The 23603-nt window shown below is 40.2% G+C and overlaps 1 protein-coding gene across 1 annotated transcript; it reads right to left on the reverse strand.

Annotated features, from left to right (window-relative positions):
• Positions 1-1313: 1313 nt before the first annotated feature.
• FDX1 (ferredoxin 1) lies at positions 1314-17449 on the reverse strand. The gene is made up of 4 exons (XM_074569789.1): positions 17095-17449; positions 11185-11309; positions 8326-8455; positions 1314-3904 (listed from the first exon to the last, which is right to left on the reverse strand). Exons 1-4 carry the CDS (start codon positions 17262-17264, stop codon positions 3790-3792), a joined length of 540 nt encoding a protein of 179 aa, XP_074425890.1. The 5' UTR covers positions 17265-17449; the 3' UTR covers positions 1314-3789.
• Between the last annotated feature and the right edge of the window lie 6154 nt (positions 17450-23603).

Here is a 23603-nt window from a genome sequence, read left to right on the forward strand (position 1 = left end):
GTTAGGCACAAGGGCGATCAGGCTGGTCGGACTGAGGGAACACTGCTCGCATAGACGGGGACCCCAGAGATACTTCTCCATGCACAATAGGGCCATGCCTTCAGAGGAAGAGTTTGCCTCAGCTGCAAATGTTAAATCACTGCTGGCCAGAAATTACTTTTAACAAGATCTTTTTGAATGTGCACCAGTTCACATAAAAAACCCCAAACATTTAACTTCATAACAAAGGAAGAGGTGGCCAGGAGATTAGGAAGTAAATCTCAGGACTACTTCTAATGCCTGTTGTTTTATGTACAGACTGCACTTCTTGTTGCTTTCCTGGCAGTCCAACAGGGAGCGAAAGAGCACTGAGGCAGCCCACAGACCTGCGTGGCCACCTACAAAGACAATAGCCTCCCCCCCCGTGATGCTGGAAATCCCCGTCCCCTTTCACATCATTTGAAAAGTCATTGAGTCATCGACGGCAGCTGCAGCCTCTTCCCAACGTTTTCTACTATCTGGTACCTCAGTGACTCAGCTTAAGCATTTCTTCTCCCAGATTTACTTATTTTTCCTCCCACAGAATGAGAATTTCTTGGTCGACCCAATCTTTGTATATCACATTGTCCTCTACGAGGGCAAAACGAAGTCAGGTTGTAGGGAATGTTCTCCATGCCTGGAGCAGTGAGCAGGGGAAGCACTGCCACTTTCACCACAGCTTTCTTGGACCCACCCTTTTCACATCCCTGTTGGAGGCAAGCTGAAGTAAGTTTTGACACATCTGCCTTAAATCTTAAAGGAGCCCTGCAGCCAAAAGCTGTGAACTTCAGATTTAGGAGTTTTTCTGACAGAGAAGTAACAAACTGCCTGGAGAACATGCCTTCTCTTCTCTCCAGTGACAGCCTGCACCACAGATGATGGAAACTTCCCCCATCAGGAAAAAATGTAGTGACACTGGGAACGTGAGGCACCTCCTTCCTTCCCCTTCAGACATCTCACCAAACACTACCAAGTATGGCACTGAGAGCGCCCATTCCGATTTCCTCCTCATTTTTTGAGAGGAGAGGCGGAAGAGACCCACTCACTCCGTGTTTAGACAAAGAAAGGCAATGCCTTTAGAAAGCGAGTTCCCTGTAGTCTTTCTTTGGACAAGGAAGTAAACAAATACTTGCATAACTAGTTTCAATGCTTTAATTGTGTCATTGCACAATAATTCATCCTTACACTAGGACGTGCATCATTAACTGTTAAGTTCCATTTTATACCCAGAAACACCTTTCGTGACTTGGAGAGAAGGGGAAGAAAAATCAATACAAACAAGGTGTGTCAGAAAGTGGTATAAAATAAGATTTATTTGCAAATCATTTTGACAATAAGGAGACAAGTAGATCTGAGCTGTGCATTTTGGGAATTACATGTCAGTTCCTTTGCCTTCTGAGATTTCCATTTGCATGCAATATGGGATACCTCTAGAATTCAAAATGAACTTTGAAGTGTCTTTTTTTTTTTCTTTTTGCCTTGCTGTGCTAAATAATTCCTTCCACAGGCACACTATGGGAGAGTCAAAGTCTTTGTAATGAGAAGCTGTCACAGGAAACGCACGAGGAAACAACCTTGGCTTAGAAAGAAGACTGTCACAGGAGAGCCGTTTCACATTTGTTTAACAGTGTTAAGCGCTTCAAGATTCCCACAAGGAGAAGTGCCTGGTGTTGCAAGTAAAACAAACAAACAAAAACCCAACCCAAAACAAACAAAAAAACCCACCCAACCAAAACCAAGAAAACCCCCAAACCCAACAAACACCAACATCTACCCCCAAGCCCCACAGCTACACTGAAACCTCAGATGTCTTTCCTACGTAAGAATGCACAGTACATCTGGTTATGACCTGAGTTCCCTCTCTTGGAAGCTAAAGAACTGTGTCTCATTTAAAAAATATAAGTTCAAGATTTAATAATAATTACTGTATATAAATGAATTCAGGACAAAGGCAATACAAAGTGAGAACTGATTTACCTTAGTGCCTGATTATGGGAGGTTAATCCCTAAATTATGGTTAGAGTCACAGCAGCTGAAGAGGAAGACAGCAGTAGCTTCAGAATACTTCTCCAATTTTTTTTTCCACTCTTCTCCCTGACCTTGCTCTCTGTGTCTTTCAAAAAGCCAGGAAATGTCAACTCTGGAGTCATATTTTGAATTAGGTGAGATAGGAAGCTTATTTTGAAAATGCTATATGATTAAATTATCTGAGCAGACCACATTAAGCATACCTTGTTCTAGTGGAAAGTCCAAAGGGAACACCATGAAACAAAGAAATAGTTACTCAGGAAATCAAGGCATCTGAACTAATCTATTTTCAATAAGAGTTCTAGTTAATATTTCTTTTTGTAACAAAAAGGGACTTTTTTCTTTTATGAAGCTCAAAATAATCCCAATATTTGACAATGAAAAAATGTTTTTCCTCTCCTATAGATATAATGCAAGATGTCTAGATGCCATTGTCACCAGTTCAAATAAGGCATTAATGAATGCATTAGATCATTCAAGTGTAAATAAACAGGTTATATACATAAAAATAAGCCCGAAAAATTAAAATAACCTTATAGCTGTAACAACTGTTGTATTAGTGACAGCCATTTCATTTAATTATTTAGGCAACAAAAATGGAGAAGATAATAGTCTTAGAGACATTATTTTATTTTGGTCTACTTTAGAAAGACTAAAACAAGATCCACCTGAAAGCTCTTCATCATCAGTCCACACCCTATCCCACCACGGGGGTCTCCCTACCCCTTCTGGGGAACCTAGTGCATCTTTATGGATTAAGTATACTTGGTCATTTCACATCAACCATTACTGAAATGATCCTGGGAGCAAGGTGAATCCAGGATTCTCTTCAAGCTGAATGCCCTAGGTAACATCAGACTGACTCCTGAACAAACTCAAAACCGAAGAAGTAAGAGATAAAGATTTCAGAACAAAGCTTGACAGAACAAACGTTGACAAACACTGCCCTCTTCAATCCCAACTAAGACATCTTCAGAGAGGAGCAAGAATTTACAGTTACCTCCAGTGCATATGCCCTTCCATTAGACAACGCCAAGGATTTACTCTTCTAAGCCATGTGTATCCCCGTATTTGTGGTGTCATCAAACATAAATACAATTAAACTGAAGTTTATTGTCTTCTATTTGGGCAACAGAGATGCACAGCAGCGATTAAGCTGCAGGTGCCAACATTCTGTATCAGCCCCTAGATTTCATGGTTTTAACAGTATTTTTGCAAGACAAAGTTTGCCACATCTCATTAAGATTCCAAAATCTGGAAAATCCCTACCCTGAAAGTCCACTATTTGCTGAGAAGTATCAGATCTACTGAGAAAGCAAATTAGCTCTGAGCACACCATCTTTAATGACAACACTTTAAAAAGACCCCATGCGGTCTTAGAAGTTTTGTTCTCTAACATATCCAGGTTTGAAACCTAGAAATGCTCAGGGGTTTTTAAGGAGAAGTCTTGTAGAAGTGACCCAGTTTTCAAATGTCATTAAAGGTTTTGGCAGAATAACGTTATATGAAATCTGTAATACACTTGCTAACATTTATAACCCGATATCTGTTATAAGAAGTATTATTGCATTTTAAGCGTAAAAATATAGGAGGTTCTATAAAGAAAATTAAAATAGCATTAATCTAATATTGATAGTCATATAAAATAACTCACAATTATGTAAGTTTCCATATTTAATTACACATTTAAAAATAAGTTATAAAAATAATTAAACTTCTTTAAAACCCCTAAGATATTTTGTTTTAGGAGTTTTTACTCATATCTACTGATTGTCTAGCATCGGCAACAGCTTCTGGTACTCGAACAGTCATATTATCCATCGATTTCTTCAAGCAGATTTGGCAGCCTAAACGTGATCTGTAAAGAAATACAACATTGTCGTTAGTTTTAGCCAATCATATATGTAACAACATTTACCCCTTTATGCCTCCAACATTCAGTCATCCCAAACACACCATGATCTAGAAACAGCCACCCTTGTGCGTGGTCTTATTCAAGACCAGTAGTGAACTGCATGCATCAATGCAAAGATATAAGTGGCAATAATCATGATTCACACCAAGTAACAGAGTTCAGTACTTGGAAAGTTGTATACGGAGTACCTCCTACTTGCGGAGACAACACATAATAAGGGTGACTCTTCCAATGTCAATGGTTTGCTAATAGTTCAATTAACTGCAAGGAAGGACACTTAATCTCCGAAGGGAGACTTGGCAATTCTGAAGAGATAAAGGCAATGAATTTCAACGAAAACCTCAGAGAAAGCAAAGCCAGGGTCTGAAGACACCCCAAAGTTTTGAAATTAAACAAATCAAGATTGGGTCATTAAACCAGAAAAGTAAGAGTGAAGAAACAAGAAACACAGGAAGGAGAAAATATTCATGGCAACTGAGTAGACACAATCTGTCATTTTTCTACCTATCATTCAGCATGAAAAAATCTTGTATATGAGGAATTAAAACAAAAAGATTTAATACTACCACAAAATTCTGCAGACACCATAAGCCACTTCTGTTGCTGGGATATCTTTAATTCAGTGTCCATGCCTTGGTACTTAAGTATAGAATACTTAAATGTCAGCAAAGATGGGCAGTTCTGTGGCAGCAGTTGAATAATAATTTAATCAGTATAGGAACGTAGGCTGAGATATTATGAAAAATGGTACTACATTAGTATCTATACAGAACTCTTTCAAGCATACAGTGACCAACGGTTGTTAAAGCTCCCAATTCAGTACTACACAGGAAAATAATAGTTCTATGTAAATGACTGTATACATCAACTTCAAATTACTGGAATGGATGTATAAATACATATATTACCAGAAGACTTAATCTCATGAATATGCATCCATAAGAATGGCTTTAGAAATGAGAACTATTAGGCAGATGTGATTTCTGATATTTATATGCAGCATTGCCTATAAGGCTTAATTTTGCTGAAGTGCCTGGTTTTCACTAAAGACCAACACTAATTGCATACGTACTCTGCAGTGTGGCAATGGTGTCACTTCATGTGAAATAATGCCCTTTGTTTTGAGCCTGCTACACAGCAGTACAAAAAACTAAACAGCACTAAATAACACTGTGAGAAACAAACTACCATCTCCTATTCAAGTTCTTCCACAGCATTTACAATTTTATAGATATTTAACCAGACTCTGCCGCTCCTTAAAGCTGAAGAAGCTTGCCCCCCCCAGCAAAAGATGATTTATTCAACCCTGAGTGAAAGCTTTCCCCCTTTAACCGCTTCTAAAGGCCTTCCCTTCATTTCCTTTCATTCTACTAATTAAAAAAACAAAACAAAACAAACACACACAACAGAAAAACAAACCCCAAACCAGGAAGTCAGAGTTGCCCAAGTAAAAAGATATGGTGAACCCCCATTTTTGGGATTTGCTGTTTTCTTACTTGTTCCCTGTTTCTACCTAATATTGCCAATGTTTCATTTACCTTTTAAACCACCAAACCTTAATTCCTGGAAAGACACTACCTAGCTCAAGGCCTATTTCAAGTACGCAAAGTTGCCACTGTTCTACCCACCTCTCCATGTGCATTTACCTGTACCTTTTAACACCAAATTTTGTTTCCTGTCACTCAGTGGCACAAGATTCTTGTGCATGTCTTCACTGACAGTTTTTGATTTTACCACACTACGTAACATAACCAATTACTTATCCTTTTCAGAAAGTTTGCTCTTAACCCATTGCAATTCAAAAATTAGTAAAGAATTTCTGGACCAAAGCAAGCCACGTGAACTATAAGATCTTTCTTCATGCTCAGTGACTCATTTGTAGTTTCCATATCTGTTACTTCCTTCTACAAAAGCTCTGTTGAATTCTTTCCTTACCAGCCCATAGACATATGATTAATGTGTCCAGTATGGAATCAGACTCGCTGTTCTCCAGTTCCAATGAATTCGTTTTAAAAGTTGGGTTGCTACCTTCCATTCCTTTGATGTGGAAACAGTTTTAAACCAGCTAATTAAGCCTTACAGAACGTAGTTCAGAAGTGTCATTTTGAATTCCTGTGGAACTCCTGGGTGAACACTACCTAGTCATTACCATTTGTTACTACTCATTTTACTTATCTGCGGTTTGAGATACTCCAGGAAGTGCTCTGCAAAAAAACCTTCTGGTGTATGGACATCCTGTAACTTCTCTAGAGACAACAATGCAAGAGAAACTTTGCTTTTATGTTATCTTTTTATATTTTAAGTGCACCTTCTACATCACCAATTGGCTCTTCATGCAGACAAGTTCCTCCTTCTGATAAGTTAGAAACAAAAATATTTTTCTACTTTTAAGCAAGCTGTTTCTCAGCTTATTTTTTTCCTTCAATATTCTTTTTAAACATTTAACTTGCAAGGGTTTGCATCCCCCCTATCTTACTAATTTTAATAACCTCTACCATTCTGCAATTTTGGTTTTAGCTTTTCTAATCAGTCCCTTATTTTAAAAAACATTAGATTTCATGGTAGCTGCTGGTTGAAACCTTCCCAGGTCCAGAGAGCCACTGACAAGAAAAAGCTTTTATCCAGTAGTGCATCTCCATTACACAAGTTTGTATCAGCACAGGAGTTCAGATAACCTATAGCAAGTATCAGTCACTCAAAGCTCTGTCTTCCATAAAAGTCACCCTCTCACACACGAGAGATGCTTGGCCATAGGAAGAACACATGATGTTAGAAAAACCTGATAGATATAACAAGCATTGGTCTTCAGAGGGTCTAAAACTTAATTGGGTCTGAAAAACTTGGAGAGAAAATAATAAAAGTATTTAAACAGAGGTCTGGCTTCCTACTATTTTTCAGTTCTTCAGTAAAAACTCCTTGCTTTAAACCTTTAACTAAGAAGATAGACAAAGAAAAACATTTTCTATTAGATCACTGGCCTCCAGAGCTATTTAGGAATCGGTTTGGCCCAGAACATAAAAGTTACTCTTAGGAGAATTATGGCAGATGGTAAGAGTAAAGTAAATTCACACTTAATAGGCTTTACAATGATTTCAGGGAGACAAGAAAAAGAATAAACCAGAAGAAGCTGAAACAAGTTTCTCACAGCTTGACTTCTTTGCCTTCACAACCTCCCAGAAAAGTTAAGATTTGGCTGAAGTGAGAAAAAATGTACTCTCATGTAGTAACATTACTGGTGTAAGGAGATAAAATGAGTTAATTCAGAGTACTTCTCTGCAGAGACATAAAAAACCCTATGTTATACAGGCCAGGTATAAAGCCCTCTGACATCACTGGAAAGATTCTCAAAAACTTCAACAAGCAGTTCTATTGAAGCATGAAGCGAAGGACTTACAAACCCCCTGTAAGGCACAGCTGCCTACTGTTCATGTGGGTATGCTCTATGATACAAGGCTATGTGTACACCAGCAACTAGTGCAGCCCACTAGGAATGGGGCTGTGATGAGGATGTGATACCCTAATTACGAGGCGTGTGATGGTGGGGAAGATGTAGAACAGAGGGTTACTGTAGACTACTGCTAGTCTAATCCTATGCGTTCAAATATCCATTAGCAATTACAGCACACTTTGGGACTAGCTTCATGCTAAAGGGAATCTGGCTTGTGCATACCAAGAGCACTCTGACATGAGTCAAGGCATGACAAGTTGGGGATGCTACCATGTGGGACACTGTTTATCCTAAAGAAGGCTCAGGGAGATGATCTTATCAATGAACATAAATACCAGAGAGGTTGTGGAGTCTCCATCCTTGGAGATATTCAAAAGCCATCTGGACATGGTCCTGGGAATCGGCTCTAGGTGGCCCTGCTTGAGCAAGCGGTTGGACCAGATGACCTCAAGAGGTCCCCTGCAACCTCAACCCTTCTGTGATTCTGTGAAAAGAAGATCTGGCCAAAACTAAAATACTACTGTAAACAGAGTCACACAATACATTAACTAGCTACAGACTAATGGAGACAGAAAACAGAAGGGAAGGGAAACAAAAACAAGAAAATTCACACACAAGAGCAGCGACAAAGTTTTTGTTGAAAGAACTGGATTTTTGTCAGTATCTGACACTTCTGCATCAGATACCCCTGAAGAGCAAGTACTGGCAACTGCCACTCTCCAGTTACAAAAAACAGTACTGACATCTTTTTAATATGAATTCAGATAAACAATATTTAAACTCGGCAGCCTCATTTGCATAACAGAATCCAGCTATTCATTAAAAGCTGATTTAGGCATTCTAAGAATACTGGACTGCCCCAACTGCAAATCCTTCTTTCCATTCTTTGACATAGTGAAGTGTTATGTTGCCTTACGTTTCTGTGAGGCCATATGCCAGGTCCAGCATGTCCATCTCTTCATCAGTAATTGCATCTAGTTTCTCAAATATGTGGTCTTCAAAGATTAAGTGACAAGTCGAACAGGCTAGTGTTCCTTCACATGCACCTAAAGAAAAATAAAAATCAAGGTGAACAGAAAATCCAAGTTTCAAATTACATCAGAACTTCAGAAGAAATCCTTCATAAACAAGTGTTTGTCTTGTACAAGTATCTCTGTTGATTAGTAAAATTAATGTTTCATATATTCCCACATTCACGTATCTACTCTGCATACAACTGTCAATAGTATTTCTACAGTTCCTACAACATTAAGATTTACTTGAACGCTGTAGTTAGTGAAAATACTCAACTAATTCCCTTTCTACCATTTAAAGAGAGAAACGCTTTCTACTATAAGAATGCAAAAGCAGACAGTGCTGTCAATCAACACTACTTAATTTATTTCCAAGGTTGATCCTTCTATCCCTCTCTTTCCCATGGCTTTGAAAAGGTTTCCTCAAGCAGTTCAACGGAAGACACCTGCTATGCAAAAAAATTCCTCAGAAGTACAGGAAGGTGGGATTTTATACTTGATATTTCTTCTGACTCAATAAAACTTTAACTCACAGCAAAGGTCAGGCTAGAGTTCTCTGCTGAAGAGGCCTACGCATATCACTAGGCAATCCAGACCGAGCCAAGGATTTAATAATTTGCTAGGGTTGAACAGAACCAGCATCAACTACACCTACCTGCTGGAGCAACTAGGTCACAGCACAGTAAAAGTTTTAATACTACCAAATTTGTCTGTCACTGTATAGGGCTGACACAGAGTTCTCCACTCTGTTGAAAGCGAAGCATGCAACTTCAAGAGGAGGAGAAAGCAGAACTCTTCATACTTGTGTGGAGATTGGGGTTGGGGCACACAAACCCCTACCTCTGATTTAAATTGGTAAGAGAGAAGAAGGTAAGACAGTAGCTGAGTTCCATTTGTTTACTTATTTCCAGGGAAAGCAAAACCAAGAGTATTGTGACCACATCACCTTTGTACTCGTATGGAAACAAAAGGAAGCAAGGCTGCCCCTATAACCACTACTATGAAAACGGTGTGATTCATCATGAGACCACAAGACCCATACAGAAAACACCGTGCTGCTACATTCAGTAACAGTATCAGAAGCACATACTCAAGGTGAGCATGGCACACCTTCAAGTACGTACAAATGCACGTGAAAAAGTAGAGTTTAAATAAAGTGCCAAATAATGTAAAACTGTCGTACCAGTAGCTTAAGTGTTTTAACGTTGGGGGAGAAGCAGAAAGAAACCCCCACAAGCAAATAACACAAAACCCACTGACCAGTCTATTTGAACAGTGGAAGGTCTCTCTGCAACCGTAAAGCTGGCAGTAGCAAACAAATTGAGTGCAGCGGAATCATTCAACAGTTTTGTAAATCTTTGCACAAAGGTATTTCTATTACTGCACATGGGACGCCCTCTAGCGACAGATGTAGGCAAGATCTAGATATTCCATTTTTCCCCCTCATTACGTTTTTCTAAACGGAGAACATAACGTTTTTACATTATTTACACTACATTATTTCTCTGACCTAGTATGATGTTTCATTAGAAAATTATTATTGAAATAGGCCAGCATATGTTATAATTGAAGATCATTACAGCATCTCCAATTTTTAGTTTGGCTTCAATTTGAGAGCATTTTTTCCCCCCACTTTAACACAATGCTTTAACATAGCTGATATTTACACAAGCTGAGTAATATTTACTGTAGAATACAAGCAGACTAGCCATAAGCCTATATATCACATTAATATGTGATACAAAGCTAGTTATCCCAATGCATCACAGATTTTTAAGAGAATATTCTACTTCCCCAAACGTATGCAACTCTAGACATAAGAGATGCCTCAGACATAAGCCTGAGATTTAAAAATCTTACCAAAGATTTTATTACCAGCAGTGAAATTTATTTGCATTTAAATAAAATACGCCTCAGATTTCAAACTGTGCTACACTAGCGTACTTTTCTTTTTTCTCCCATTGCTCTATGTTATGCATTCATCCATACAAACTGTACTTCTGCTTCCTGCTTCAGTTTGTACTATTAATTCTTAAGCTCATGTTAATGTAAATATCTGTCCTGAGGTATTTAACCGCCATTACCAAATACTACTGCTTTGCAGGGGCAGAATCCTACAACTTCAATGGAACCTACTATGGAAAGTTCAAAAGTTTGAAGGAATAGGAAGGTGTCATAACTTCGACAAAGTTAGAATTTCACTAGGGCATTGGCTTCCTTTGCCCCAACCCTTTAATAAGAATTAAACATTTTCCTCCTCCCTGCTAACTGACATGGATTTGTTTATTTCTTTCACTTAGCACTCAAATGTTACAGCAATTTGTGCTACAAAAAGTGATAATAAATTGAGACCGTATGGCAAAAGAGAATTAACCAGACACTGTTACAAGTACACCAGTTTTGTGTTGTCTCCAGAACCTTTTGGCTTGGAAGAGTCTGGAGGTGGCATCTTTCAGATTCCACCTTGACAGCACTCTGTCCACATTCCCCTCCTCCTTTAACAGTCAAATCAAATATTTTTCTGGAACCTCACCCAAATTATTCTATGCACCTGCAGGAAAAAATGGGGAGAAAATTCAAATAAAGTACAGCTAGGTTTTATAAATAAATTATAAATCAATACTTATTTATGATGAGACTCAATGATATTAAGGGTCTTTTCCAACAAAAATGATTCTATGATTCTATAAATATTTACGAATAAAGTGTCAATAGAATATCATTTCTAGACATTGAATACAGAACTCAGTGAATCTACTTACCAAAACCATCTATGTCTAGATTATTATCAACAACAACATCCAGCAGTGAATCCCCAGGTTTTCCTTTGGCTGTTAGTTTGTCACCATCACGATTTATGAAATGAACAGTTATTTTATCTTCTGAGCTGAAAAAGAAAAGTATATAATGGAATCAAAGAAAAAATTCTAGGATTTTTTACATCTTTAAAACTGATTGAATACTACTAAACCAGTAACCACTATCAACTCTAAGAATACAGAAACCTAATTTACTGGCTTTTAGAAACTGTAACACGTACAGGCATTTACTGCTGTACACTGAACAGAGAGACATGAAAAAATAAGAAGACTTGGGTTTGCATTTTAACCCTAGACAAAAGATACAGGATCCTGATGTTTTGCCTTTCACTGAAGAGAGTTAGACCTATTTTAATTTTAGGCGTAATATTTGTATTTTTATCAAATAAAAGAGCTTATTTTAAATACTTCTCTTCGCACCTTTCTGCGGACTCTTGCTTTGGATTTATGAAATTTTAATTGTTCTTGTCATTATCATTTAGGACAAATTTTAAATTTCCCCATTTCTGCTTAGCATTCAAGGCATTTCATTTTATTAGTTCCAAAATTTAGTTCTCCTCTCCTCCCAAAAATAGAAATTCTCCAAAAGCATTCTGCTTTTTTCAAGCACAGATTCTGTTAGGATTTCACCTTGTAAATAATAATTCCAGTGAAGTTCAAAGTTTTGACATTGGTTTCAAAGAAAGAAGGCTTTGTATTTTCCCACTTTGCTTTTCAGACAATTATATTTAAGAAAAAATTCTCTTGCAGTCTGCATAACAATGTCTTGAGACTAAAGCTTTTAATATGGAAAATAATAGAGGGGTTTTGTGTTCCGTATTATGTCATTTCACATGCAAATTAAAGGAAAGCTTTTAAAATACTAACAAATAAAGCAGTTTGTTTGTTTGTTTTTAAACAAACTATTTTCTTTCCTATGGTAAGTGATCAAAACAAGAAAAACTCGTTGGATGGACAGTGAAGAAACCTGCCAAGAGATGAGAGATACAAATAGAACAACTGAAATCCAATGCAAAAATTCTATGTTTCAACGTGAAATCCACATTTAACAGCAGCATTTTTAATATTACCTTTAATCTTTTTAGTAACTGTGGGCCTTGAGTGATCTATCATATGGAAAACATACAAGCTAGAGAAATCAAGTCACCCCCTGTAAAACTCTAATCTGTAGAGATGAATATTGAAGCAAAAATTTGGAAGTGGCTATACTGAAAGATCAGTAAACAGGTTATTTTTGGAACTGGCTGTAAAAGAAAATGTGTTTTTAGCAATCTGAGTCCTAGCTTGTTTTGAAAAACAACAAATGTTTGTTGTTCTAGACTTAATATACTTGCCACAACTGTAAGCTCAGTCAGCCGCAGTACACACTGTGATTCATTATGATGTCATGTTCAATTCTTGTCATACCATCCCTCAGTCCATTCTCCAGAAGGCAGCCACAAGCTGTTATTAACTATAAATTGATTCCAAAATTATAATCGATAATGAAGGGCTGACCTTGCTGACCTGCAGAATGCAACTGAAGCATGCACGATAATAAGATCCAACAATCTTAAAGATATATCTTTACAAAATGTAATTAATGCTGCAGTCACCTGTGATATCAAAGGATCACCTCCAGCAAACCATTCTGTGGGGGTTTAACTTAGCGCTCCACTCTCCTTTTTGCTCCTCTGCTGTGCTAACACCTCCCACAGCACAACCAAGGAAACAAGAACCCACTTCTTAGATATAATAGTACAAAATTCATCACCTTCACTAGTATTTTAAGACTGATGGGTTTAGATTGTGTCTGGAAAGGTATAGGTTCATATTCTGACAGCCAAAGTAAACCACCGACACTGTCATTTCAAACTGCTTCAAAAAGCCCTTCTGGAGCTCAGCAAAATGCACTCTCATTTACTGAAATATTTCTGTCAACATGACAGATGCAACCCTGACAGGAGACACAATGCAAGATGTACTTGCATTTACGGGCATACTCTGCCCAAGGTACAGACATGGCAAGTACTAAATATTGTTCCATATCCAAAACATACCCTTCACTCTATTATAGGATGAGGTGATCAAAAGTTATGTGGACCAAACAGCAAGCTGTTTGGCCATCCATTGGATCACTGAAACCCTTGTGAAAGACAAGTCAACTCCCTCCCAGTTTTCAAAACACACCTGCAACTGTCTGCACCTGTGATTATACTTTAATCTGTCATGAGAAGAACGGTCCTGCCCTCCCTTCTTTGTTCCTTCTATCTCCAGCACTCACACATGCAGTAAACTAGGTCTGGAAACAAAACCAGCTGGAACTCAATCTTCACAGGTCAATGGCCATGTGAATGTCAGAACCGGTACACAGTCAGATTGGCCCATTACACAATTGTTTTAAACTGATGTAATTAACTGCAACTTTATGATGCAATAACACAATCTAAGCTTAATGATCAGCTTCAAACAATCTCTTTCTAATGTAAAAGTGTGGCTTTGGGTGATCCCCACTCCAAATTGCCCTGCCATCGTCTCATCCTTACACCAGTATTACCACAAGCCAACTCATTTTGCTAATCTGGATGAAAATCAACCATAAAAACCAAAGTAGTCCCAGCTGAATTGGCAAAACTGTTGCAAGTGACACTGCCCACAACAAAAATGAGGAAACAGGAGTTGGATCCCCTTTTCAGTAATAACAACCTTACAGTAGCTTCAGCCAGTTGTGGAACCGCACTGTGGCTGTGCTGCCTAACCAGCATGGCATGCAGAAAGGGGACAAAACAAAGCACCACCACTAGGTCACTGATTTTTGTTAAAGATTGCTACAGTGATTAATCTTTTATATGGGACCTAATCGACCCTGGTTGATAACTGAAACTAAAATTTATTTATTTGTAATAACATTAGATGTAGCCTTCTTAAGTCTTCCAGTAGGATCTGTTTTTCTGCTATTGCCATCTTAACTACTCTTCACATAGCCAAAATATTTAATTAAAAAAAAAAAAAATCACTGAGGCTTTATTGTGCATGAGCCTGAGTGGTTAAGATACTTTCAGAAGCATGGGTACATAAGAATCATTCTAGTCAGACATTCAAAACACATACTGCCCAGATCTTTTCAATGACTGGGAGATACCATTAAAAAAATAATGACAATTACACCTGCACGAAACAATGTTTAGGTTTTATAAATTTCAAGTAAGGTAGCTTTTGTGTACTCAGACATTGTTTGCATGAAGAAAAAAAAGAAATAAACACCACCATACTGTGAACTAGTCACAGGCAATTAACATGAAACGCATGCCAGGTCAATGCAAGCATAAATAGCCTCAGGATTATCAGGAAGAACAGTGCACATTTTGTGTAATCTGCATAAAGCATAAATATCGCAATTCATGCCCAGATGAACCCTTTCTACCAGATGTAAAATACAATTAATTTCTTCATATGGTTGCCAGAGTACTATCAGCTTTTTTATCAAGCTTCTCTAGGACACCCTAAATTAAGCAGACTGCAAACGCACAGAAGAGCGCCAGAGAAATGTAAACGCTGTTCATTGTCCCTCCTACGCAAAAAAGGGTAAGTACTGCAACAATCCTGACAGCTACCTCTTCCCCCTTAAAAGAAGCATCCTTTTGAATCTTCAGCTAATACTTTCAAGTTAAGAATCACCTCTTGCATTCCTCAAAACAAAACATAAAGATGTTTTGTAGCCTGGTGTTGCACGTGGTGAGACCAACTCTATTTCCAATTCTTTTATTAAATGGTACATCTAACAGCCCTACTTGAAAAGCTCCATGAACAAAACTACTATACAGGCCTCAATTAAAATCCAGAAGTTATAAATCTGAACTAATCTTTAAAACATACAGTAATTATGTCGTGCACCAAAAATATTGTACAGCTACCTAAATGGCTTTAAAAGAATTCTGATATAACCACTGTTCACCACCAAATGAAAAGGGAGGATAATGGATAAAAATGGAGCAAGAGAAAGAATGAAATGGAAATGAAAACAACACCTTCATCACAACCTGTGAGAACCTCTACTCACAAGAATCATGTCAGCTGGTTTAGATAGCTAGCTCTTCATCCCCTAGACACAAATACAGCTTATTTTACTATTACAAACAATGATGTATCTTTTTACTGGACTAACACTGATTATATAAAGTTTAGGAATGGTGTCTCAAATAGCATGGTGTCTAGAAAACAACTTGCACATAAATGGAGAAAACACTAATATATGAAAGACACAAGGATTTTCTTTTTCTCCCAACTCACTCAGCCAGGTTATCATGTGGAGTATATAAACAATACATTTGAAGTACTTGTTTGTGAGCTTTTTTGCTGGTATGCTTGCACAATGAATGTGAATAAATTCCAATCTGTGTTCAGTCTGTTTGTGAAATACCTGCGGGATTACAGGTCTTACATTACTACTAGGTAAGGAAGTGTTTTCCCTTTTCAGTATTCTTTTTCCTCACGTTTTTACCCTGTTCAGTAATTTTAATAACTTTTTAAAAATTGACAATACTTTACAAAGATCTTTTGACTTTTTGAATTAAAAACTGCTATTCAGGAACCTCAAAATAACCGATGGTCAGGGCACCCACTCAGTGGGTACTTATTTTTAAGACAGTCAGCAGGGTCACTCAGAGAAAAGATCTAAACTAGCAACTTACCTATTTCATATGGGAATCCTTGACTAAAAAGTTAGTTTGTCTCTCCATATTAAAACTACCTGCTGTAAAAGAACCTCTAAAGGAAAGTTTAAAAGCAAACTATTGAAACAGGGTTGATGGCAAGGGCACTAACCCTGTGGAAACAGGCCAGGCAACACCCCTGATGTTGGGCAGATGACTGCAGGTCTTGTTCCAAGTCAAAGAAACTTCTCTGGCAACCAAGTAAATTAGGCTTTTAAAACTTCTGTATTTTAAATACTGGAAGTCAACTGTAGGCTCTGACCTATCTTCAAGCATACAAGCTGCAATCCAGAAGGCCATGCATAAACACAGTCTTTGACTACATGCGCTGTTGCAAAATCTATAGTTGTGGGCTGTGGAATATTAAACGTCTACAGACATAATGCATTTTTAAAGGCCTACTCATGCACACTGGTGAGGAGAGGAGGGGTTCTGCACATTCGGATGCACAAGTGCTCTTCAGTTAGGAAAAACTATACCAAAGGCAGAAGAGACCTTCAGTATTGGGCTCTCTCTGATACGTGCTGTACTTCTACCACAAGCCTAGACAGACTTTCACCAAAAAAGTTTAAAAAAAAAAAAAAGCAAGCGCTGCATTGCGTGAAAATGCAACATTGATAAGGTCTCAACCTTTCACAAAACTCGTCTGAACATTAGGAACCCTAGTCTAACTTTTCATAACATTATCAGCTCTCCAACGGGGCCCCAGATCACGCAGGCCCTAGGGTTTAACCAGTCCGGTGGGTCGGTGCGGTGCCTACCCTGGGCCGACCCACAGCCCCCGGCACAGGCCTGCGGGCCACCGCTCGCCCCACCAACACCGCGGGGGGAGGCGGATGGACGGTCCCCCGGCCGAGCACTTCACTGCCACGGCAGCCGGAAGCGGGACGGCCAGAGCCGGGGCGCACCGCGGCCCTCAGGGGCCGAGGAGACGGCCGGGACCTGCCCCGAGCGGGACGGGGCACAGCCGGGAACCGAGCGGCAGCGGGAAGGTCACGCAGCGCTGTCCCGGCCTGGCCGTGCCACAGGCGGCCGTTGGCCCCGGGTGCCCTCAGCGCCGAGGCCCAGGCTGCGGCCCAGCTCGTCCCGGCGCTGCCGCGGCGGGAAGGCGGCCGCCGACGTGAGGAGCCCGCCCGGCGGCTCACGGCTCCAAGCTTCTTACCTGAGCGCCGCCCGGGCAGAGAGGCTGAACAGTCGGGTTGCCCTCAGGGCAGCGGCGGGGGGGCTGCCGCAGCCCGGCCTCGTCCCGGCTGCCGGTGAGGCGGAGAAGAGCCAGCGGCGGGAGGAAGTGGCGGCGGCCCGGAGAAGCCGGGCCGGCGCCGGGGCAGCCATAGCGGCGGCAGGACGGGAGTGCGCGGCCTCCGCGCCGGCACCAGGGCAAAGTCCCACCGCTTACGCCTCCGGCGCGAGTCGCGGCGATTCTCGCAGCCGTCTACGCAGCGCGCTTCCCACCCCCTTTTGGCGGCGGTGAGAGGGTGACTGCGCGCGGGGTTACGCAAAGTGCGCAGCCATGCGCTGAGGGAGGGGGCAGGTCCGTACGGAAAAGGCACAGGGCGCCGCACGGCTGACGAGCTGCCGCCGTCTTCCCGTCAGCTTCCCTCCTGCTGCCTCAGGCTGCACCGCAGGCTGGTGAAAGCTCTCTAGTTCCTAAATCCAAGCCCTAGCCCTAGTTTTCCCGGGAAGGTGGTCCCGTGGAGCCCGACATGTCCTCCCCGGTTGGGTCTGTGAGGGAATTCTTGTCACGGCTCAGGTCAAGGTGAGGCCTCAGTGCTGCCTAGGCCCCCGTGGTGGCGGTGGCACTCAGGACCAGTCACTACATCCCAAATGTCCCTCTGGGAGGCCTGGCCTGTGAGGGACTGGGCTCCTTGGCTCCAGGTAGACTAAGAAGCACAGCACCAGGGAAGTGCAGGACCAGTGAGCAGGACCACCAAGCCAGGCAGGACCACCGAGAAATTCCCAGTTCTTCATTACTATTTCTTGTGACAGAAGATCAGCTGCTAAAACCCAGGCATCAACAAAGGGACAGCAATGCCATCGGAGGTTTTAACAGGAGGTGAGCATTCACGCTGAATGGCTCAAATTATCAGTATGTGCAATAGGAAATTTTGAGATTTCCTGAGCAGGTTACATTGAACATGTAGACTTAATTTGGCTCTCTGCAATGTAAACATTGCTCTACAAGTCTTGATTAGATGGTTATGTAGATCCCCTTCACCCTGCCACACCAACACCAAGACGGGAGAGTGCTGAGTGAATGAGAAAGAAATGGAGCATTTACTCTGAAATGATTCATTCAAACAGGAGTGGAAATAAATGGGGAAAAGGAGGAAATGTTGTTTACTTCTGATGTGCTTGAGGTAGCTATTATTATTATTCCTGATGCCTTATGATTTTAGGAGTGTGTTTTTGTTGCATCAGAGTAAGATCAAAGAAAGAGATAACATCATACTATATAACTTAAACTGGTATATTTTCTTGAAGGAGAGGGGAAGGTTGTGGTGGGAATGTTGAGACTCTTCAGTGGTGCCCAACAACAGGACAAGGGGCAACGGGCACAAACTGGAACACAGGAAATTCCATCTCAACATGAGGAAAAACGTCTTTACTTTGAGGGTGGCAGAGCACTGGAACAGGCTGCCCAGAGAGGTGGTGGAGTCTTTTTCTCTGGTGATAATCAAAACCCGCCTGGACACGTTCCTGTGCAACTTGCTCTAGGTGAACCTGCTTTGGCAGGGGGGTTGGACTAGATGATCTCCAAACATCCCTTCCAACTCCTGTCATTCTGTGAAGAGCCTCTAAACTGTCTGTCCGTAAGCCAAGTGACCCGAATATGCCATTTTTCTCTGTTTCAGGTATATAGATGCTACCCTCTAAGTTAGAGTCAATGTCATCAGAGGGATTCCCTTTACCCACTACAAATATGGCCAATGTAAGATTTTTCATAGTCTGAATCTTGTCTTTTAAGCTTTATTTCAATTATTGCTATGTCAAAGTAGCTTTTGTATCACCTACGCTGTATGAATCCTGTTATACCAAATTTGTTTCACGTCATTATCCTTTACAATCCAGTATTCTTTCCATAAACAAATTTACTGCTGTCCCCATCTAGATTTAGCATAGGGTTTTGAAAGTGTTACCTAGATTAACAGTATATCTCTATATTTCATCTGACGTGTGGTTGACCATTTTTCTTGGCAATTTCCTTAAAAATTGTACCTGTTAGAGTGGCTGCAGGAACTTTACACAGGTTGCCACTGTGTCATACAGGCAGATTAGCTTTCAGTTGTTCTTTGATTACTAGCAAAATAATTGTGTTTGTTCAAAATACTGTTCGTAAATATTTTTTAAATATAGCTGAAATCAATGCACTCAATATGTTTATTAAATCATATATTAATATAAATGCAGTTAACATATGTGAATATATCATAGAGCAGTCACTGAAATAAATACTCTGAGGGCCAGATCCTCAGCTAGTATACTGGTATCCCCTCACCCATGCTGAGCTTTTTCATTAGGTTTTACTCTTTTGCAACACAAGAGAATGTGGCCACAAATAATACAGTTTATTTCAATATTGTCACTACAGCATAGGGTCATATCTGCATACTGGTAAGGTAATATATGTCTAAATACATACAGCTTTATGTGGACTTCTAATATTGTATAGCCAAAAGAGCACATCAGATAAACTAGTCTGACTTTAACCAGAAGTCTGCTTGTCATAAATTAATGGTTAATGCCGGAAATAAATCTGAAAGGGACCCTCTGTACCTTCTAATGTAAACCTTTGCTGTCACATGCAACTCAAGTAAATAAATACAGAAGTATTTATCCATTTCTTAAAGTTTTCTTGTTGTTATTAACTGCACTGAAAAACAGTCCCAAAATTTCACTCTTTGGAAGGGTAGAAGGCATAATTATTTATTAGTTTTCAAATAATTTGTTTTATTAGTTTAATTCTTAGTATAATATTATTTATACCAATTTGTCCTTGGCCACTGCTGCCCATGAGTTTAAATACTTTTTGTTCTTTGTGATGTACACCCATTATTTGTTGTAATCCCTCCAGCCCTTTTATTTTAGCTTCTGTTGTTAGTAGTCTCCTTTCATAAGACAGGAAACTCTTACTGTTCTTCTGAGCCATTTGCACATATGTTAGTTTGAATTCACCCTTGTTAAACATGGACAACTAGTTAGTACATTCACTTCAGGTCTTGTACAGTGTCTCTAATAGAAATGTGTGGCCCTGGTACATCCTAGGATTGTATTTGGTGGTTTTTTTTCAGGTACACATCAAATTAGTAGCTTCAAATAATTTTGTGATTAGTTTGTCACTCAGATGTCTCTTGTTGCTTCTCATTAATGAAGCTGTTGTTAACAGCAAGAGTTCTTGGTTCCCCCAAACTGAACACCGTAAACTCTTTGAACTTTGCTTTGATCAACTTTCATATGGGATTTTCATTCACATGCCATTTTAACGCATCAGGCCATTTCCATTAACCGACTTTACCCCCCATGTTGGACGTGTTCCATAGCTCTGTTCCAGCTCTCAGGCTACTGTGACCCTCAGCACGTTACCCCCTTGCAGAAGTTCAGTTGGCAGAGTCCAAGGTCAGCTCCTTCACTGATAAGGGCTGTTGTGAAAAAAGCTCATAGCAAGGGCCTGTCTCTCCTTTCTTTTGAGAGACACCTTTAAGCTGAGGCTTTGCGCTGGCCCTTGCCTGTGCCACAGTGCAGCTGTGCTCCTTCCTGCATCTCCATGAGTCTGGCCCTGACCTGGGCTCACTGTCTTGGCATCCTGGCTTGTCTTCGGACCTGCCTCATCACTGCGGCCCTGCTGGGTGACCGCTAGAGTGCGTCTGATCCTGACCTCTGTCTCCCAACCCAGTCTTGACCCTGTCTTGACGTTCCGCATCCTGGCTCCTTGTTGGTGAGGCGGCCACTTTAACCTGCCTTGTAATTGTGCTTGGCTCCCGGCACACCTGCCATTGCAGAGCAGCCAGCTCTTGCTGCTCCCTGACACCCCCCATCCCCAAACACAGAACCCTCCTAATTCCCTCATAATTTCTACGTAATGAATGATTTTGGGTGGGTAAATTTGAAGAAAATGGTGGAGCAAATTAGGTCAGGACATCTTGATGAAATAAGAGGAGCAGAGTGAAATAAAAGAGAGTAAAATTACACACAGTGTGTGTGTAATTTTAACATCTCTCATCTTGGTTGTGTGTAAGTTTTTGTTGCTTGTCTCCATGGCATGTTCATTCTAACGGTAAACATGTTGCGAGAGGTGCTTCATCTTTCCTATGTATTTGTTTAAGCTCCTGTGTGTTGGGGAACAGATGTAATACAAACTTTCATTTTTATAATTATGTCCTCCAATGCTTTACTATTTTTTAAGTTTCTATTTGTAGGAGGCCAACAAACCACTAGATGGCAAACAATTTCAACAAGATAATACACAGGTATTCACACAATCTTCTGTCCTCAGCTTCATCATCGAGGCCGTGGAGTGTAGTCCCATGGTGATTTATAGAAATCTGGTGTGAAGCTGATATGGTCCTGCTCCTGCTCCTCCCTGCCTCTCCCTCCCTTTTGCTGTTCTAGTGCCAGCTTCATGGGCTGTTCATGAGCCAGGTGTGGAGTGGATTCATAGAGGTGACCTATGCAAAAACTCACCTAGGGGTTAAAAAAAAAAAAGAAGAAAAAAAAAGGAAAGGAAAAAGAAGAAAGTAACTGGTTTCCAGCCATTTCAGGTCCATCAACCAGCCTACAGGCCACCTGTGCAAAACAAGAAGATGTATTCTGTGAGAACAGCAGTCCCGGCTTTGATTGTTTTATGCTGCTGAACAAAGGTACCACATATTCTATTTGGCATAAAATTCAGGGTTCAGGATGATAAAAACATTGCATATGTATACCAATTATCAGCAGATTATTTCTGTAAGATATTACAGATGATCTGTCTTCATTTTCTATCTACAAGAGACATGGCATGAATGCATATTTACAAAATGCAAGTCCAGCTGTTTTAAAGAGATTTTAAAAATAACAAATCCACTAAGTAATCAGACTTCTGTACATGATTAGCTTTTCTGTCATTATCAAAGGTCTGTGTGAACATGTGTTTTAACCTGGATTTTCTTGGAAGCCAAATTGTGTCAAATTCTCCCTTTCAGTTGAAATACTTAAGGAGATCCAGAGAAAGGACAGGATCCATGGTCCATGTGGAGCTCTCCTTTTGTGATCATCTCCTTCTAACCAGCATGGGAGCAGAACCATCTCATGCAGTTTCTCCTCTAAGGTAACATGGTTTGTGATATCCTAGGATTCCCCACTCTGGTTTTTGGCATGACTCTTCCAGTTCAGTCCTCCGTCTACAGTTTCTTTTTGATTACAAGGGTGCAACTAAGCCCCCCCCAAAAAAAAAAAAAGACAGGAGAGCAGCAGGCCACATTATTTCATCTTGGAAACCTTCATATGACTGGGGGCAGGAGTGGTCATGTGAGCTGCTGACACAGAACATTTTCTGTCTGTTTGTTCCTCCAAACTATGGCATCTGTTCAACCTGATTTTTCTAATTCTGAGACCGTGTAAATGACCAAGGTCTTTCTGTCCACCTGCCTCTGACAGTTCCGTAACACAGACCTTGATATAATTTTAAGCAACCAAACTTAAATAAAATGTAATAATTGATCATAGGAAGCTCCAACCAGTCAGAAACCATCCAAGATTCAGTCTGTAGCTGAGTGAGTGGGACATGCAGGCTAGGCACTTTGTTCTTACCTTCATCCGAGGAGCATAGGACTTGAGAGCGGTGAGGTCTGAGGTAACGGATGCTTGATAGAAGGCAGGAATGTGAAGGAAAGGTCATCAGCCAAGGAAGGATTAATGGATAGGTAAAATGCTCCTGGGGTGGTTGTTTGTATTTTGGGAATTAAAGTGGTTTGTAAGTCTTTCCATAAAAGGCAGGTAATCTGAGTACCATCAAAGTGTGTGTGTAACTGCCAAGCAATTCTGCCGCTAAAGAGATATTTGGGAACGTTGGCACTTTGTTGGTGAGGATCCAGTAACTGCAATGCAGCAGGGCAGGAGAGTGTTTTGTTTGCAATTGCTTTGTCTTTGCTGGTATCACTATAGCACCTGAAATACAGTGGGAAACAGATAGAAATCTTTGGATTTTTGTCACTGAAAGAGGTAAAGTTCTGGGAATAAGACAGAGCCTGGTGTTATCAACTCAGAGAGAAAAGCTGAGGAGGTTGGTCTGTCTTATAACAGAAAGGTGAATTACTGCTATGGGATTCTGATAAACTGTAAATAATTTGTTGCTTCAAAGCTGTGGTTCTGTCATATGTAAGAGACTGTGAAATTTGCATGAGAATTTACATCTCTGAGTAGGGATTTTAAAGTTAGTTTTCTCAAAGCCTTGATACTCTTTAATAGAAAGGTACGTGAGCTTTTCCACAGGAAGACTTCACTGAGTCCTCTGTATTTCTGAAATTCCTCTACTTCATGTTATGCATAACATTTCATAGCAACAGCTCCTTCCTACGACAAGTTGAAAAAGTGCATGGACAATTTAATGTGGAATTTTCAAGACAAAGCAGAATTTGTCATTGCTGAATTAAGGTCAGATTTTCATTGTGAGTATTTGCTTCCATCAATAGGGGA

This window comes from Larus michahellis, chromosome 1 (assembly GCF_964199755.1).
Source record: "Larus michahellis chromosome 1, bLarMic1.1, whole genome shotgun sequence".
Classification (NCBI taxonomy): domain Eukaryota; kingdom Metazoa; phylum Chordata; class Aves; order Charadriiformes; family Laridae; genus Larus; species Larus michahellis.